General features: G+C 42.3%; 1 protein-coding gene across 1 annotated transcript in view; it reads right to left on the minus strand.

Moving 5' to 3' along the window:
* LOC124619276 (ATP-binding cassette sub-family G member 1-like) overlaps positions 1 to 14035 on the minus strand; it is a 373642-nt gene extending 359607 nt beyond the window's left edge. The window contains exon 1 of the mRNA XM_047145545.1: positions 13835 to 14035. Coding sequence (XP_047001501.1) covers positions 13835 to 13958 — 124 coding nt within the window. The 5' untranslated portion in view covers positions 13959 to 14035. The remainder of the gene's footprint in view (positions 1 to 13834) is intronic.
* Positions 14036 to 17812: the final 3777 nt, after the last annotated feature.

Raw genomic sequence — 17812 nt, forward strand, 5'->3', positions numbered from 1 at the left:
GTTCGCGTTTAAATAGAGAGAACTGCATACGCGCCAAATGATCAGTCAATAGTTGGCAGTCAGTATGTGCATTAGTCTGTTTTAGCGAGCCTACAGCATGTCTTGTTTCATGACGGTACAAGTAAAAAGCTCTTTTTGGTGGTAGAAAGTTGAATGGGATATTTTTACTGTTACTTAGAGTTAAAATGTGAAAAGATATAGTGAAAAAATGACTTGACTTTGTCAGTAAAAAAAGAGGAAAAACGACGAGTATAAACAAAAGGACGAGTATATTTGTATTTATATTTTTATTCATCGGCACCTTTTAGTAAATGATTTCTATCTTTGAACTCTAAAATTGTGCTACATTAGCAATTAGTGATGCTAGAATAGCACGTAATTTGAATACAAAACTGCAAGAGTAGTTTCTCACATAATTTTGTCTTAATTTTATACACAGACGACGGTGCCCTCTTCTCATTTTGTGTGTGTAATGAGATTTGGGAGATTTGAAAGTGATCCGATGTTCAATGTTACGGAAGATCCAAATGGTACATTTTCGTACATGGGCTCCTTATCAAAACTTCATTTAGTAAATACCCTCTACAAAGCCTATAGGCCTGTAATACGAATTGTGAAACACCCCGTGTATGTAGAAATCTCTACAGAGCAAAAGTCTTGATTTTGTTAGTCCATGTGTAAGTAGTATCAATCGAAATGGAAATGGAAACGGAAATGGCTTAACACAGACGAATTTACCTTTTTACTCGTAATTTGTTGAGTTACATAATTTCAGACTCACAGTTTTAGTTTCCAGAATGAATTATCACTGCGGAGCAAAATGTGTGCCGACTGAAACTTCCTGGCAGGTTAAATCTGTGTGCTGGACAAGGATTCGAAAATGAGACTTTTTCCATTTGTGGGAAAGTACCAAATTAACTATCCTATTCTCAAATTTTTACTTTTGCCAATATATCTCTCTAACCTTACAGTCGTATTAAAGATCACTTAAATAACTTTCTTCCGGGAGTGCTAATCTCGCACGGTATGGAGCAGAAGGGAGAAACTGAACGGTGCTGGTGGAAGTAATGCTGTGAAGACAGGTCGTGAGACCTCCTTGGATAGCTCAACTGTAAAAAAGGATCTGTAAAGCACATGAGGTTTCAGGTTCGAGTCCTCTGGCACACAATTTTCATCTGCCCGGAAGTTTTCCTTTTAATGGTTTCTTCATGAAGCTGCCAATGATGAGGCAGTCTTGTGCTCCTGGTGCCTTACACGACATTAGCTTTTCTCTCTTCTCTGTTAACTTGATTAGCTATATTATGTACTGAAGCTACAGTTAATAACTGGTACGAGTAGGTCACCGTATACTTCAGGCGTTGGCTGGTCGACGAACACGTACTCAGTGTGGAGATGACATAATGTAGGGTGTGTGTGTGTGTGTGTGTGTGTGTGTGTGTGTGTGTGTGTGTGTGAATTTATTTTGTATTGGTGTACTCGTAGGACATCTATGTCTACATCATACTCCGCAAGCCACCTAATGCTGAGTGGTTGAGGGTACCTCTGCTACCACTGAGACCCCCTGCCCCCTCCCAAAAATGGCTCTGAGCACTATGCGACTTCTGAGGTCATCAGTCACCTAGAACTTAGAACTAATTAAACCTAACTAACCTAAGGACATCACACACATCCGTGGCCGAGGCAGGATTCGAACCTGCGACCGTAGCGGTCGCTCGGCTCCAGACTGTAGCGCCTAGAACCGCACGGCCATTCCGGCCGGCCTCCCACTTTTCCTATTCCTCTCGCGAATGGCTCGTGGGAACAAGGGAACAATGATTCTAGGTGAATCTCTGTGTTAGCTCTAATTTCTTGAATTTTCTCAATGTGATCCTTTTGCGACATGTATGTGGAACGTCAAATTCTTCCCGGCACAACGCCTGTCTTGTGACATCTGCCACTAGAGTTTGTTAATCATCTCAGTAACGTTCTCGTGCCGACTAAACGATCCGTGACGAAACGAGCCGCTCTTCGTTGGATTTTCTCACCGAGTGTAGAAGTCCTTCCTGTCAAGGGTCCCAGATTGATGAACAATACTCGACACCCGGTCGAATAAGTGCATTGTAAGCCATTTTCTTGGTGGACAATTTTCCTTAAAATTCTTCATATGAATCTGTCTGACATCTGATTTCCTAGTATTTGTTTTATGTGGCCATTCGACTTAAGGTCGCTCTGCATAGTTGCTCCTAGACGTCATACCGTAGATGCTGTTTCCAGCATTTTGTTATCAGATGAGTAGTAGTATACTAGTGGATTTCTTATGCTATGCCGGCTGGAGTGGCCGAACGGTTCTAGGTGCTTCATTCTGGAACCGCGCGACCACTACGGTCGCAGGTTGGAATCCTGCCTCGGGCATGGATTTGTGTAATATCTTTAAGTTAGTTAAGTTTAAGTAGTTCTAAGTTCTAGGGGACTGATGACCTCAGATGTTAAATCCCATAGTGCTCAGAGTCATTTGAACCACTTTCTTTTGCTATGTATGAGCAATGTGTTACATTTATTTTTGGTTTAGGGTCAACTGGTGGGGCTTCCACCAGTCATTAATCCTCTGTAAGTCATTCTCCTAATCGGCAACCTCATACTTGGCGAACAGTCTTTAAGAGCTTCAGACGCTTTCTACTAGACCCTTTATATATTTTGTAAGCAGTAATGGTGCTATCACACTTCCTGGGGGTACTCCGAAAATTACTTCGACATATGTTTACTTCGTTCCGTTAACAGCGACGCTTTCAGTTCTGTCTGTAAGGAAGTCTTGTATTCAGTCGCAAATCTGATCCGACACCCTCATAGATGATGTTTGTTTCAATAACGGAAGTGCGGGGCGGTGTAAATTTCCTTCCTGAAAAGTCACACAGCATCACCTTAGTGCCTTTGTTTACAGCGTTATGTGTCTTATGGAGGAAAAGAGCGAGCTGAGTTTTGCAAGATTTCTGTTTGCAGAATCCATGTTGATTTTTAGAGAGATTTTCGTTCCCCAAAAATGTCATAATACGTGAAAGATGATGACAATGCTTCGCAACGTTTTCAGTTTTGTTTTGTGCTTAGCGACCTGTAACAAATTCTTGCTCCTTTATTATGTGTGTTCCATTTGGGGTTCTCCATTACTGTATTTATGGAGCTATTTAATTTCGTATTTTCCTCACGGCACGTGTGGCATGACAATGTCGTTCGGCAATATTTTATCTTTGCCGGCAGCGCTTAAATATCGCCGGATTTAAAACAATATTTCTTTTTCGTTATTACCAGTTAACTCTGTTTCTTGTCCTCAGAGCAGTTACTACATTAAACTAGAGCTCTACTGTTATTAGTGCCGGGTTACACTACCAAAACGATGCCGTCGTTAGAAGGCCGTCGGCTGCGACAGCGCTTCTGTTGGCAAACGCTGGCCCGCCCGTGTGCACCGACCTTGGCTCACACTTCTTCCAACACGCCGCACACAGTACCCTACCGTCCCGCTCAAAACAAGGTTATGACATTGTTGTCTGTCTTCAGACGACTGCATTAATATGTATGGCAGCAAACTGTGTCGAATAAGCTGCTCTGGATGCGCTTGCATTCCATGTCAGGAATACCACCTGTTGCATTTACAGTTCTATAACGGAGGCCCTACCAAATTATTACCGGATATTACGTGAGAAGTTAGTTTAGAGGACAAACTACCAATGAAAAAATTAAAATTGGAAGAAGAATTGAAAGTGTAAAGAGTAAGACGTGACAGTGCATTACTGCCACATATTTGAACCAACTCGTCATGGTTTGATGTAGCGTTGTTTCCTTCAGTTAAAATTGCTGGATGATACTACACTATCAGCGTAGTGTGTCATTTTGTTCGCCGGCCGCTGTGGTAGAGTGGTTCTAGGCGCTTCAGTCCGGAGCCGCGCTGCTGCTACGGTCGCAGGTTCGAATCCTGCCCCGGCCATAGATGTGTGTGATGTCCTTAGGTTAGTTAGGTTTAAATAGTTCTAAGTCTAGGGGACATTTGAACCATTTGTCATTTTGTTCCGCTTCTCTAGCAGCGTACTGCGGTACAGTAACTTTGGGGCCTCAACTATGAAACTTAAGTGCGAACCTTAACTGCAAATAAACAAATTAGTTAATTTTTCCAGGTTTTGTCAGCTCTTGTTTGAATACGAAGTAAAAAATTAGTTCACCGAGCCAAAATGAAGGCAATCCTAGTGAAATTATTTGAGGCGTAGAGGTGTAATCTCCATGGAGGTGTAATAATGGTAACAGGTAAGAAGGTAACACCCATCTCAGGACTTTCTGCAAACGTAACGTTATCTTGACGTCACACGCAATATCGACAATCAATGCGGCAGGTGCCATATTCATTTTGGCGCATTTAGATGTGTGTGTATTATAAATTTACAATATGCCGTTTCAAAGTAATGGTGCAAATTTACGACAAACACATCACCATTATAACTAAATATCAATAACGTATCAACAATACAACCCTTGAAGACATTCTACGGGGTGAATCACTAATTAGTGCCCCCTAGAATAGCTCCGATAGTATGATAGTAGCTGAAACGTTTGTGAGACAAACGCTGCATGGGACAACGGAGGCCATAATATGGCGTTGGTTTTTTGTTGCTAGGTGCGGTCGCATCAGAGATATGAAGGTCAAATTTTTAAAAATGGGATTCTATAGTTTGATACTGATTTTCTGATAGCGGCTATCGAAACGAATCCGATGATATTAACAGTAAAGTCTTTGAAGGTCAACGAAGGTCACAAAAGTGGCATGAACGTCCATTTGCAGAAGGTATCAATGCAGTGCTTTACAGAAGGTATCAATGCAGTGCTGCAATCTTCGTATCATGGACTGAGTGGCATTCCTTATCACTTCGGCAATTATCGAAGAACATGCTCTGACAATTCTCTCTCGTATATCGTGAAAATAGTAAATATTCGCCGAATACGGCGTATCCATCTAAAGTGCCATTGACATGTAAACATCATTCGACGCTTTCGCAAGCCGACCTGTGTGGCCGTGCGCTTCTAGGCGCTTCAGCCTAGAACCGGGTGACCGCTACGGTCGCAGGTTCGAATCCTGCCTCGGGCATGGATGTGTGTGATGTCCTTAGGTTAGTTAGGTTTAACTAGTTCTAAGTTCTAGGGGACTGATGACCACAGATGTTAAGTCCCATAGTGCTCAGAGCCATTTGACGCTTTCGCAATACAACATAAAAGGAACGGCAAGATTAGTATTGTCGAATCAAGCGAATGTGAATGATGTATTCCTTCGAAGAACAAGTCGATATGCTTCTCATTTACGGAGAATGCCAACGAAATTCAGTGAGAGCTAGAGATTTATACGCTGAAAGATATCCTCAACGTACTCACCCCACACGTCGTACATTTAAATATGTGTATGATAAATTGAGAACAGCTGGATCTTTAATGCATCGGAAACATATCCGACAAAGGAAAGCTATTAAAGAGGAAACGAAATTGGTACTCTTGCCACTGTTGTTCGAGATCCTTGTGTTAGTCCGCGTGAAAAAGAAAAAAAAAAAAAAAAAAAAAAAAATGCTCTGGGCACTATGGGACTTAACATCTGAGGTCATCAGCCCCCAAGACTTAGAACTACTTAAACCTAACTAACCTAAGGACATCACACACATCCATGTCCGAGGCAGGATTCGAACCTGCGACCGTAGCAGTCGCGCCCGGACTGAAGCGCCTAGAACCGCTCGGCCACCGCGGCCGGCATTTCGCGTCAAATCGCAAGGGAATCTGGCATGAGCCAGAGTAGTATTGTTCGTGTTCTGGAATGCCATAAATATCATCCTTACCATATCAGCCTCCACCAAGAATTAACTGGTACGGATTGTATGCGTCGCATTGAATTCTGCCGATGGGCTCAACTTCAGATTCAGAGGTATGACACATCTATTAATTTGATTTTATTTACTGACGAGGCTAGATTCACGAACCATGGAAATGCTAATTTGCAAAACATGCATTATTGGGCAACTGAAAATCCATGTTGGCTACGGCAAGTTGCACATCAGAAACCGTGGTCGGTGAATGTATGGTGTGGGATTCTGGAGGCCCTAATTCATTGAAGCAAATCTTAATGGTAGGAAGGACAACACATTCCTGCAAGGAACACTAGGTCTGTTATTGGAAGAAATACCTTTTAGAACAAAGACCAGAATGTGGTATCAACACGATGGGTGTCCGGCACATTTTTCGCTAATGGCTAGAATGAGCTGCAGAGACAATCCCCAAATCGTTGGATTGGACGCGGAGGAGATGATGTCGTGGCCGGCTCGTTCGCCAGACTTTACAGCTCTGGATTTTTTCCTTGTGGGAATTCGTAGAAGGCATTTCTTATAACGACGTTACAACTACTCCTGAAGATATGCGAGACAGAATTGTCAGAACATGTGCTTCGATAAGGACCGATGTTATGAGGAATACCACTCAATCCATGATAAGAAGATGCAGCACTGCATCGATACCTATGGTTATAAGTTCGGAATCCTTCTGTAAATGGACGTTCATGCCACCTTTGTGACCTTCGTTGACCTTCAAATTGGATTCGTCTCGATAGCCGCTATCAAAAAATAAGTACCAAACTATAGCATCCCATTTAAAAAAACGAAGTTAGCCTTCATATCTCTGACGCGACACCACTTAGCAACCCCGTCGTCCCAACAACATTTGTCCCACAAACTTCTCAGCTCCTATTATACTTTCGGAGTTATTCTTGGTCGCAATAGTGACTCACCCTGTATAAAAACCAAAACAGGAGACTAAAATCGCAAGACGTAATAGATAAGGTCGTGGTTTACGGAGTGAAAGGATGTAGTTTCGCATCCTGGTACAAGTTAATATTATTTTTCATCCTAACATTTTAAACAAATTCTGGGACTTTCTGGTAAATGTAACACAATGATCTTCTGAAACATTCGATGTCATTTACATTTTTGAATGATTAAAGGAAGAATAATTAAATATTTGACGATTTCCGAGTGTGTGTTTAGGCAGGAACCTAAGAGGACATTTTAAATTGTTGCCAGTGAAACGAGGAACCGGAACATTCATTTTCTTCTTTGTCACAATGTCGACAGCAATCCCTGCGGTATTACGTGTGATGTCAAAATGACGTCACATTTGCAGCAGGTATTGTGAGAAGTGTGTTGGCCGTACAATAAGGGGAGCTGTCATGACGTCAACAACTGGAAGTCTACGTCTGCTATGTTAATAGCCCTAAACATTAGCTTCTGGATTCTGATGGAAGTGCTCTGTAAAAAAAAAAAAAAAAAAAAAAAAAAAAAAAAAAAAAAAAAAAAGCCAGCTTCAATCATTTACAGACACACCAGGTGCTCCGATTATAGTCTAAAGTGCAAAGGAATCACATTTCATTCATAAGTGGACTCGTTCAAGCGATATTTTCTATATACATGCATTTCAGTTGCGCTTGTTACTTTTACTGCAGTCGTATTACTGCAATTTGATCTCAGACTTCCTATCAACACAACTCCGAGGACGCCCTGGCTGAACGCTGTGAGAACTAAATATTACAAACAGTCCAGACATACGTTCTTAGCATTTCCGGGAAGAGGACATAGACGGACCATCAGTTTCGTCGTTCCGTGTTAAGTAAAACATTGGATTGCGAAAGCAGCCTTGGAAGCTTCTTGGCTATTCGAAACATGTAGCAAAAATGTCCTAGTACTGGATCAAATATCCCTATAAGACCAGAAAATCTTCTAAAATTTCCTTCCTGACACTGCGTTATTCGTGAAAGTACTGTATTATAGTCGCCCAGATAGTAATGCACCACATTTTTTTTTCTTCAACAATCGTTTATTGAATATAATGAAACGTGCACAAAAGAAACAACGATGTTTCTTCTACACACCCTATTTCCCATGTAACCTCCTTCTCTTTCTATGGCTCTTCTCCAGTGACACAAGGAAGTGTATGCCCTTTCAGTAGTTCGCCTTATTGCAGCTTTCTAAGCAGTCCAAATCACCTTTTCGTTATCATCCAAATGTCTTCTACGAATGTCATCCTTCAATGGCCCAAAAACTGGAAGTCTGAGGGAGCTAGGTCAGGGCTGTAAGGTGGATGAGATAACACTGTTCAGCCCTGTATAGTGATGTATTCCGAAGTCACCAAACTTGTGTGACATCGAGCGTTACTATGCTGAATCAATCACTTGGTTTGTTATTGTGACGTAGTCGCTGGGAGCGCTTCGTGAGTTTGGTTAATGTGTTAACGTATGCTTCAGAGTTAAGTGTTCCTCCTGGCATCATGAATGAACACATCAGCAAGCTGCATCTACTCATGACAGCCGCAGATGGCGTCCCCGCGAACGCTACAAATCTTTGAGCTCTCAAACCGCCTTCTCGTAAATGCCTCACCCTCTTCGACCTGCAGATAACCGTACTTCTGTCGACTACAGATGCTCCATAAACTGCATACAAAGATTTTTGAATCTTCCCAACAGTTCCTTTCTCTGCAGTGAGAATTCTATGACGACGTTGGCTGTAACGTATATCACTTACTGATGCAATTTTGAAACATTGCTGTAGCTACGCTGTATGTAGGAGGAAACGGAATATTTGCCCATGCACTCTACTAACTTCAAATAATGCATACCTCTAAGTTTCGCATTCGTACAATTTGTGTTGGCTAAGAAAAAAAGAATGTGGTGCATTACTATTTTGGGTGACTCTCGCATTTACTATGTAAAACAATTGTTGAATGTAAACGACGTAAATTAAGAACAGGAAGCAACTGTAAAAAGTCTGGTAATGTTTAGGGCCTACTGACATGGCAGCGGCTTCAAAGCAATGCACGGCGCAAGCGTGTAGTGCCATCTCTCCTCATTATACCTCCACGAAAATCTCAGAGTTCTATTACAGTCCCACACCAGAATGTGCAGTACAAGATTTGTTATGATAGCGATCGCTGAGCAGTGTCAGGCACTCTCCGCCATGCCCTCTGCCAGGTGTGTTGCTGAAACAAGGTTTGCAGAAGAATCGCTGCATGGCGTAGAATGTAGGAAGCCACTACTGGCAGACAGAGTCCTGCTGTGAGGTATGTTCGTGTGGAATGCTCGCTTGGTTCTTACTAGTCCGCACAAGATGTAAGCCTGGGTCTGCATTCCTGTACGCCTCAATTCTGAACTGTCATTAAGTTTCCAAAAATAAATTTTCACCTTGCAGAGGAGAATGCGCTGATACGAAACTTCCAGGCAGATTAAGAATGTGTGCTGGACCAAGACTCGAACTCGCAACCTTCACCATTCGCCGGCAAGGTCCCTGCCAAGGTGAACTAAACAAGTGCTATTCACGACTCGTTCTCACGGCCTTACTTCCACCAGTACCTCGTCTATACCTTTCAGACTTTACAGACGATTTCCTGAGAAGTCTAGAAGATAGGAGATGATGTACTGGCGAAAGTAAGGCTTTAAGGACCGGTCATGAGTCTTGCTTGGGTAGTTTTTATTTTCTTATTTTTTTTTATTCCACAAAAACAGTAACAAAAATGGCTCCAATGAAATGACATAAATAAGGTGACAGATAATTGCAGTCATTAATTACAGCATTCAAAGAGTGAGTCTTTAGCAGTAGCACAATTTAGCACCTTCACTGTCACCTTCAAGTTCAGTTGGAGCACCTGCCCGCGAAAGGAAAAGGTCCCGATGTCGACTCTCGGACCAGCACGCAGTTTGTAATCTGCCAGGAAGTTCATGTCATTAAGTTCCGAGATACATCTGGGAATTTTCTGTAACTAGAGTGCAGTTGTAAGATTCAAAAGTTATAACAGACGGCATTTGAGAAGGGAGTGAGACAGGTTAGTACCTATCTGCCATGCTATTGTCCGTGCATGGGGCAAGCACTTAAGGAAACCATGGAGAATTGTGGAGATTGAAGTGAGAAGAAATAAAGCCTTAAGGTATGCTAACGACAGTGCAGTTCTTTCAGTGACAGCAAAAGACTTGGAACATCAGTTGAACTAACCGTGTAGTATCTTGAAAACTGGCTGAAAGTTGTAGATCGATAATAGTAAAACAAATCTAATACAGTGAAGTCAGAAGATGACAGAGAAATTTGATTAAGAAATTAGACGCTGTAAATAGGAGGATATGAAACATTGACGGGAAGTAGAAAATATTTTCTGAAAAAGAAAAAATATGTTAACATCAAATTTGAATTTAAGTGCCTTACGTGTTAGTACTTGGCGTGCGGCCTTTCGAGGAGGTGAATCGGTGGTGACAAAAAATACAGACAAGACGAGAATAGAAGCTTCTGTAACATGGTGTTACAGAGGAATGTCGAAGATTTGTTAGGGTAACTAATGAAGAATAATAATTCGAATTGTGAAGAAAAGAGCTAACATATTGACTACAACGATGGCTAGATTGATGAAAGGAACTAGGTTACAAAACACTCGTTCGATCAGTAGTTTAATAATTCAAATGGTTCAAATGGCTCTGAGCACTATGGGACTTAACATCTGTGGTCACTAGTCCCCTAGAACTTAGAACTACTTAAACCTAACTAACCTAAGGACATCACACACATCCATGCCCGAGGCAGGATTCGAACCTGCGACCGGAGCGGTCAGGCGGTTCCAGACTGAAGCGCTGAGACCGCACGGCCACACCGGCCGGCAGTTTAATAATTCTCGTCACTACGGGATGCACACCACATAGGACTCATAGAAGAAATAAAGAAGATCCAAAGAAGAGCAGCACATTCCGTTTCCGGTTCATTTAGTAAGCGCGAAAACTTCACGAAGATGCTCAGCCAATTCCAGTGGCACACGCTGCAGGAGGCGTTCTGCATCACGTTATGGCCACCTGCTAAAGGCGCGAGAATGTAAATTTCTAGAAGAATCAACAAACGTATTGCTTCCTCCTACGTATACATTGCGAAAAGACTAGGATGATAAAATTAGATTCGAGACCACGCGGAAGCTTACCAGCAACCATTATTCCCGTGAACCAAACGCTACTGGAACTGGAAAAAGGGAAGTGACACTGGAACACAAAGTATTCTCCTCCGTACACCATAAGGTGGATTGTGCAGTATAGATGTAGAGACTTCAAAGACGTCCCGCTATCCAAACGACCTCCAGCAACAAAATTACCCGTATTCAATGCGTCTTATGTCCATCGTTTCTTCCTAGACGTACAAAAGAGTCACATCACAAAACTTGTCACGTACATATTAGCTATTCCGGCGCATAATATACGACACACCTACTTTTTTAAAACACCAGTGACCGCTGTGTGTTTCAGAATATGCCATGCAAGACATTTTCGATACGGAAGGGTTTAGGGCTCCTGAAAGAGAACAATATTTGAAACATTTACTTGTCACATCAAAATTAATTCTTATACGTACAGCTATCTATGGCTACGTAAACGTGCATATCTTGCGAAGTACTGTAAAGTGCACGGTATAGGTTACTTAGTTTTGTACCACGTATGACGGGCTGTTCTCGTTTCATTCGTGAATAGAGCGGGGGAGAAACGTTTAAGCTCCATTGTGCACTTTCATTAGACAGACCTAGTCTCTGCATGTCCTACGGAACGATACTTAGGTTGCTGTAGTGTAATCCTAGGTTCCTCACTTTTTGCTGGTTGCTGAAACTTTGTAAGTAGGCTTTCGCGCGACGGTTGACATCTACAAGAATCTGCCAGTTCATGTTTGCAACATGCCCGTGACGCTCTTCCGTGATCCAAAGAAACCCTCACGTGACCGTTCCTACCGTCCTTTTTGTTGTGATTCTTGCTGCTGTTGTGCGCTTCAGTCCGAAGATTGGTTGGATCCAAGCATTCGCAGTAGATGGTTCATCTCTGCAGAAATTCGTGATATGATTGTGATTTGCTTTTAGTGAATGATGCATTATTATTATACTACTTTCACCGGGAAGTTTTTTTGCAGATGTTAGACGTATTGAAGAACACGGTACAACTGTGACACACCCGTATTTTTATGCAGTGTGGAGGACAAATGACAGCAGTACAGGGGACGGAGCACTGCATACACGTGCTGACCTCCAAACAGTGTCTTCTTTCAGTTATTGATGTGAATGTTTTTGACCAAGCAAAATGTTAACTTCGACACGGCTTTCTACGTGTTAACCTAGCTTATCAATTTGTTTTACTTCAATGTACTTTTACGTTGACTTGAAAATGCTGCATCTTACCGAAACTCGTCGTCAAAATATTATTCACTAAATGCATCTTATGTTGATAACATGAATTTCTTCCAATACGTTACAGCTGCGGAACACGTTTCACACAAGAAAGGAAGTCTACTTTTCCTTATAATCTCCGTAACCTACATCCACTGAAGTCATGCCTTAGTCTGGCTCCATAGCTCCGCATTACCTTCCATCACGAAATTTGCTACTCTTTGATGCGACAGGATTCTTGTATCAGTCTATCCATACAAAAAATTTAACCAGTGCTAATAATAATAATAATAATAATGTGTGACGAGGGCCTCCCGTCGGGTAGACCGTTCGCCTGCTGCAAGTCTTTCGATTTGACGCCACTTCGGCGACTTGCGCGTCGAAACCAGTGCTATTAGGTCGCTAATAAAATCCACAAGCTGTTAGTTCTACTTAGTCCACCCATCTAACATCTTTTGACTTAACAGCGAAATATCAGCTTTGGTTAACTTTTTATAATTATCAGTATCGTCGCAATCCTCATACACGAATTGAGTCCTATGCAATAAATCTATCCATTCTTGTACCAAAAATTTACGTCTACCAAATTCTGTTCGGTATATCTTTTCAGCTACTCGACCTACAGATCTAATCTTCAGTATTCTTCTGTCGCCTCGCATTTCAGGAGCTTTAATTCTGTTGTAGCCTTAACTGTTCATCGTCATCGTTCAACGTCCATACAAGGGTACACAAATAGCTTCAGAAAAAGACTTCCTAGCACCTATATTTACTACACAGCAGCAGCTGTATTTTGAATATTCTGAACCAATATTGTTAGGAAACTAACAGTTTCGTGGTTTTTAGCCACATCATCAGGTGCGTACAAACGTTAATACGTGGTAAACGACACAGAAAATGTAGAAGGCTCAACCTTCATATACAGATATTTGTCTCTGACTCAAGTTTTTATTCGTGAATATACAATCTATGAACATTATGATTTTAACTAAGAAGGTTGGGTCTTCAATCAAATGGTTTAAATGGCTCTGAGCACTATGGGACTGAACTTCTGAGGTCATCAGTCCCCTAGAACTTAGAACTACCTAAACCTAACTAACGTAAGGACATCACTCACATCCATGCCCGAGGCAGGATGTAGCGGTCACGCGGTTCCAGACTGAAGCGCCTAGAACCGTTTGACCACTCCGGCCGGCTGGGTCTTCAATTTCTTCGCCATGTTTTAGTGTTTATATGTGCATGACAAGGTGGCTACAAGCCTAAAAACCGCTAGTACGGCAACAAAATTGGTTCAAAATACAGCTGTTTGCGGAGTTCTTACTTTTTCTTTTTCTTTTTTTTTTTTTTTTTTTAACCCTAAATTTACATCAGATATTAAATTTCTCTTTTTGCAGAAACACATTTCTTGCTAACGCCAAATCTGCGTTTTGAACGCCTTTCTCGTATACGTTCAATATCCCCTGTTAATCCTCTCTCGTATACGTTCAATAACCCCCTTTAGTCCTGTCTGCTACTTGTCACACGCATTTGGACGACATCCTAGGATGGATTGCAGGATTTATTTTTCCAGCAGATTCCTAGACGAAGGCGAGTTCAGAAACGTTAATGAAGCGTGACGGAGACTGACCTCTGGCACCGACGGCGTACGTGATGTCCGTGAAGTCGATGTCGAGCCGGGGCCTCCCCGTGAGAGTTGCCAGCGTCGGCATGGCCAACGCGCGCTCCACCTGCTGCGGCTGCGGCTGCTCCATGTCGGCCGGCGTACGTGCTGTGCGGCTGGAGGCACAGAGGCGACTGGAGAGCAGCTGGCTGGCGCTTCTGACCGCTGTCTCACTGACTGCCGACTCCGCGCGTCTCGGCGGGCAGCGGGTCCCGTGCGCCAGCTCACACGACACTCCCGCCTTCCGACCGTGACTCGCACGTGGTCTGTTGGTGCGCTAACCAAGCAACGATCAAGAAGAAGCCAGTTTGGCCACCCAGTTATGTCCTGACACTTTTTCCGTTGCGACCAGGCTTATCACTGGTTTGATGTGGCGCCCCTCGACTTCCTGTGTGGCACCGATTGATCTCAGGGTTAGCACATGTACCCGACGTTCTCTGTTAAGGACTCTGCACACACCTCAGTTCATCCACCGAGCACTCAATTTCGTGGCAGCCTACTCGCATCCCGATCGACCGTATTTACAGTCTGTGACTAGGTGATGTGATTTGTTTGTTTTAAGTCAGCTGAGATTTTCTTCTACGAGATCTCGCTTGGTTTACACGGAAAAAAACCTGGGGTTGCCTTGGCTGCTTTAGAGGTAACAAGGCCGAAAACGGCAGGGAGAAAGTTTCGGCCAAAGAACTGGCTAATGCAAAGACAGAATTGCACCTACACTCTATTACAAGAGTTCGTACACCTTTTATTCTGTATGTTGGTGTTCCGGTTGCTATGGGTTTATTAATCCATTGTCATTTTTTATTTTTAATTTACTGTTGCTATTCCATATTGTCGTTTTTTCCTTCAGAGATAGAGAGAGTAGCTGTGGATGCTAGAAACTGGAATTCGAAGAGAAGTTGGAGCATTTCCGGCATACTGTTCTGTCGTAGTTCAATAGAGGGGTGAAAGCAGAGGAGACAGCCAGAAACAATGGCACCGTGTATGGGGATAATGCCACAGGACACAGCACGGACAGAAAATGGTTTTCCCAATTTATGAAGGATCTTTTTGACATTAGTGACCCTCCCGCGTTCAGGAAGACCTTCGTGGGTTTGATGAAGATCGTTTAAACACGTTAATCCACAATGATCCACGTCCGTGTACTCGTGAAGTGGCACATGTGATGATCTGCGATCATTCCGCCATCGTGCGACATTTGCATGTAATGGAAAAGGTTCGAAAATTCGTTGTATTGGTGTTGCGCGCTCTAAGCCAAAATGACAAAAATCAGCGATTGGCCCCACGTCATCTCTGTTTGCTCGTGAGCAACATCGTCCTCTCCTCACCTGCATCGTCAATGGTGACGCAAGGTGGCGTCTTTACGCTAACATAAAGAAAAGAAAGCACTGGTTGACCCAAAACAGTGCAGCAACTTCCAGTACAAACACCTGCGCTCATCCACAAAACACAATGTTGTGCATCTGGTAGAGCAGCGTAGATTTAATATACTACGAATGCTTCCCCGAGGTGTTACCATCATTACTGACATTTGTAGTCAACAACTGATACGTCTTGCAGACGGAGCTAAGAAAAACGATCAGGAAGACCGTGTGAAACTGATGATACTCCTCGATAACGCCCGCACGCATTCTTCTTCACTGACAAACACTGTATGGGAGCTGGGTTGGGAAATCATTCGGCACCCTCCTTATTCACCTGATCTTGAGGCCTTAGAGCTTCATCTTTTCAGATCTCTATCGAACAGCCTTCAAGAAACTTCCTTTCCGTATTAGAATCCCCTTGGAACATGTCTCGACGAGTTCTTCGCCTCAAAACCACGTGATTCCTACAGTAACGGAATTTAAAAGTTAGCCCAGCGTTGGCAGACTGTTTTAAATAGTGAAAGAGAATATACTATTAACGACTAAAGTCTCTGTTGTGTATGTCTGGTGTGTTTATCTAACTTAATGGAAAACACTAGAACTTATGTACCAACCCAATACTTAATGAGCTGCGAGCTGATGATTTCGTCTTTATCTAAGAACGCACGAAGGATTAATTTTCGAATTGCTGAACACCATCAGACTACTTGTAACGAAACAGAATACAGTCATGAGAGAGGCTGTAAGCTGCGAAGAGAGGCTGTTACCTACAGTACAGTGTTGGCCACTAGCAGGATTTATAAGGACCTCAAAGTCGGTGCTGTTGTATTCCCACTATGATTCCCGGAACTAGCAAAGTGATTTATACTTGCCTGGGAAAATACATTATCATAAAGCATAGGAAATAAAACGAGAAATTTCGTATGAACTTCATTTATTTATTTATGCATGCAGCGTAAAAGGTGCCGTTTTAAGTTTGAGAAACTCATTTTAAATTTTAAGATGATAGAGTACAAATGGTGGTGGCGCACATCATCTAAAAATATAACAGATACATAAGAATGATACGTTTACCAAATTTTAGACTGTAAGAAAAGTCCCACACTTAGCTCCTCATAGCAGCAACCTTGGATAAAGGCATTTATAATGCAGCAAGTACATTTTATGAATTAATGTCCGTTGAATGTCGATATTTCGGTTTTTAGATTTCATTTTTGATAAGTTTCGAAAATAAAATCTAAGAACAGAAATAAGCTAATGATAATTATGATGAAGATGATGATTGGTTCGTGGGGCGCTCAACTGCGCGGTTATCAGCGCCCGTACAAATTCCAAACCTTTGCTCTGTCCAATCTCGCCATTTTCTTGAAAGATGATGAAATGATAAGGACAGCACAAACACCCAGTCATCTCGAGGCCAGAAATAAGAGGTCGGTGGACTTTTATTCCATGTAGCTCACGAAACCGTTATGAAGTCGTCAAAAAATTAAAAAAGAATACTTCATTTCATGCATCTATATTCCTATACTCTACGCGCGACGTGTCCCACAAATAGCTGCAGTCTTTGAATTGCTTCAGAAGCTCTGTCCTTAGAGTTCCATCCAGTCGCACCCTATCATGTACGGTATGTTACAACAACATTTCATCCTGCCTTTAGTGACAAAAGGCGAACTTTTGTCAGGCGGTCGGCACAACAGCGCTACACATGGCTCAACTTGTTGGGTGGTCGTATCAGCCAGACATCCCGACAAAGTAAGTTCGTCTGTCGGTCAATCGAAACACCTACACACGACCAATATGTCGGTCGGTTGCTTAGTACATGTGCAGGGCTCTTAAGAAAAACCTGTATGGCTACACAAATATGTTTTGACTTTTTTATTTTGTGTTTTGTCTTCTGGTGTGATAAGGCCCGCCTCGACTTTTTGTTTGGATAGAGATGCTGAATTGCGTGCCTATGGAGTATCGTCTCAATCGTGAGTCTCGATTCGTAATTTTCTGTCAGACAGGTGACAGTTTGTTGTAAGTCATCGAGTAAAACGGAAGTAATGTCCCATGTTCTCCAATGAAATGTTATAGGTCCTCCGCTGTTCCTGATGAAATTAAACGATTTAGCCGACAATCTGACCAGCCCTCTTAGATTGTTTGTGGATGAGTATGTCATTTATCGTCTTGTAAAGTCATCAGATGATCAAAACCAATTGCAACTGCAAAAGATTTAGACAAGATATTTATATGGTGCGAAAAGTGAAAATTAAGTCTAAATAATGAAAAATGTGATATCAACCACACAGGTACCACAAGGAATCTAATTATTTTCGGTTACACGAAAAATCATACAAACCCAAAGACTACAAATTCAACTAAATGCTTAGGGGTTACAACCACGAACATAAATTGGAACGATCACATACACACTGTTGTGTGAAAAGCGAACTGAAGACTGCGATTTATTGGCAGGACGTTTAGAGAATGCAACAGGTCTACTAAAGAGACTGCTTTCGCTAAGCTTGTTCATCGTCTCCTAGAGTAATGCTGCGAGGTGTGGGACGGTCATTAGATAGAATTCACGGAGGACATCGAAGAA

The sequence above is a fragment of the Schistocerca americana genome, chromosome 6, assembly GCF_021461395.2.
Source record: "Schistocerca americana isolate TAMUIC-IGC-003095 chromosome 6, iqSchAmer2.1, whole genome shotgun sequence".
In the NCBI taxonomy this organism is placed as follows: Eukaryota; Metazoa; Arthropoda; class Insecta; order Orthoptera; family Acrididae; genus Schistocerca; species Schistocerca americana.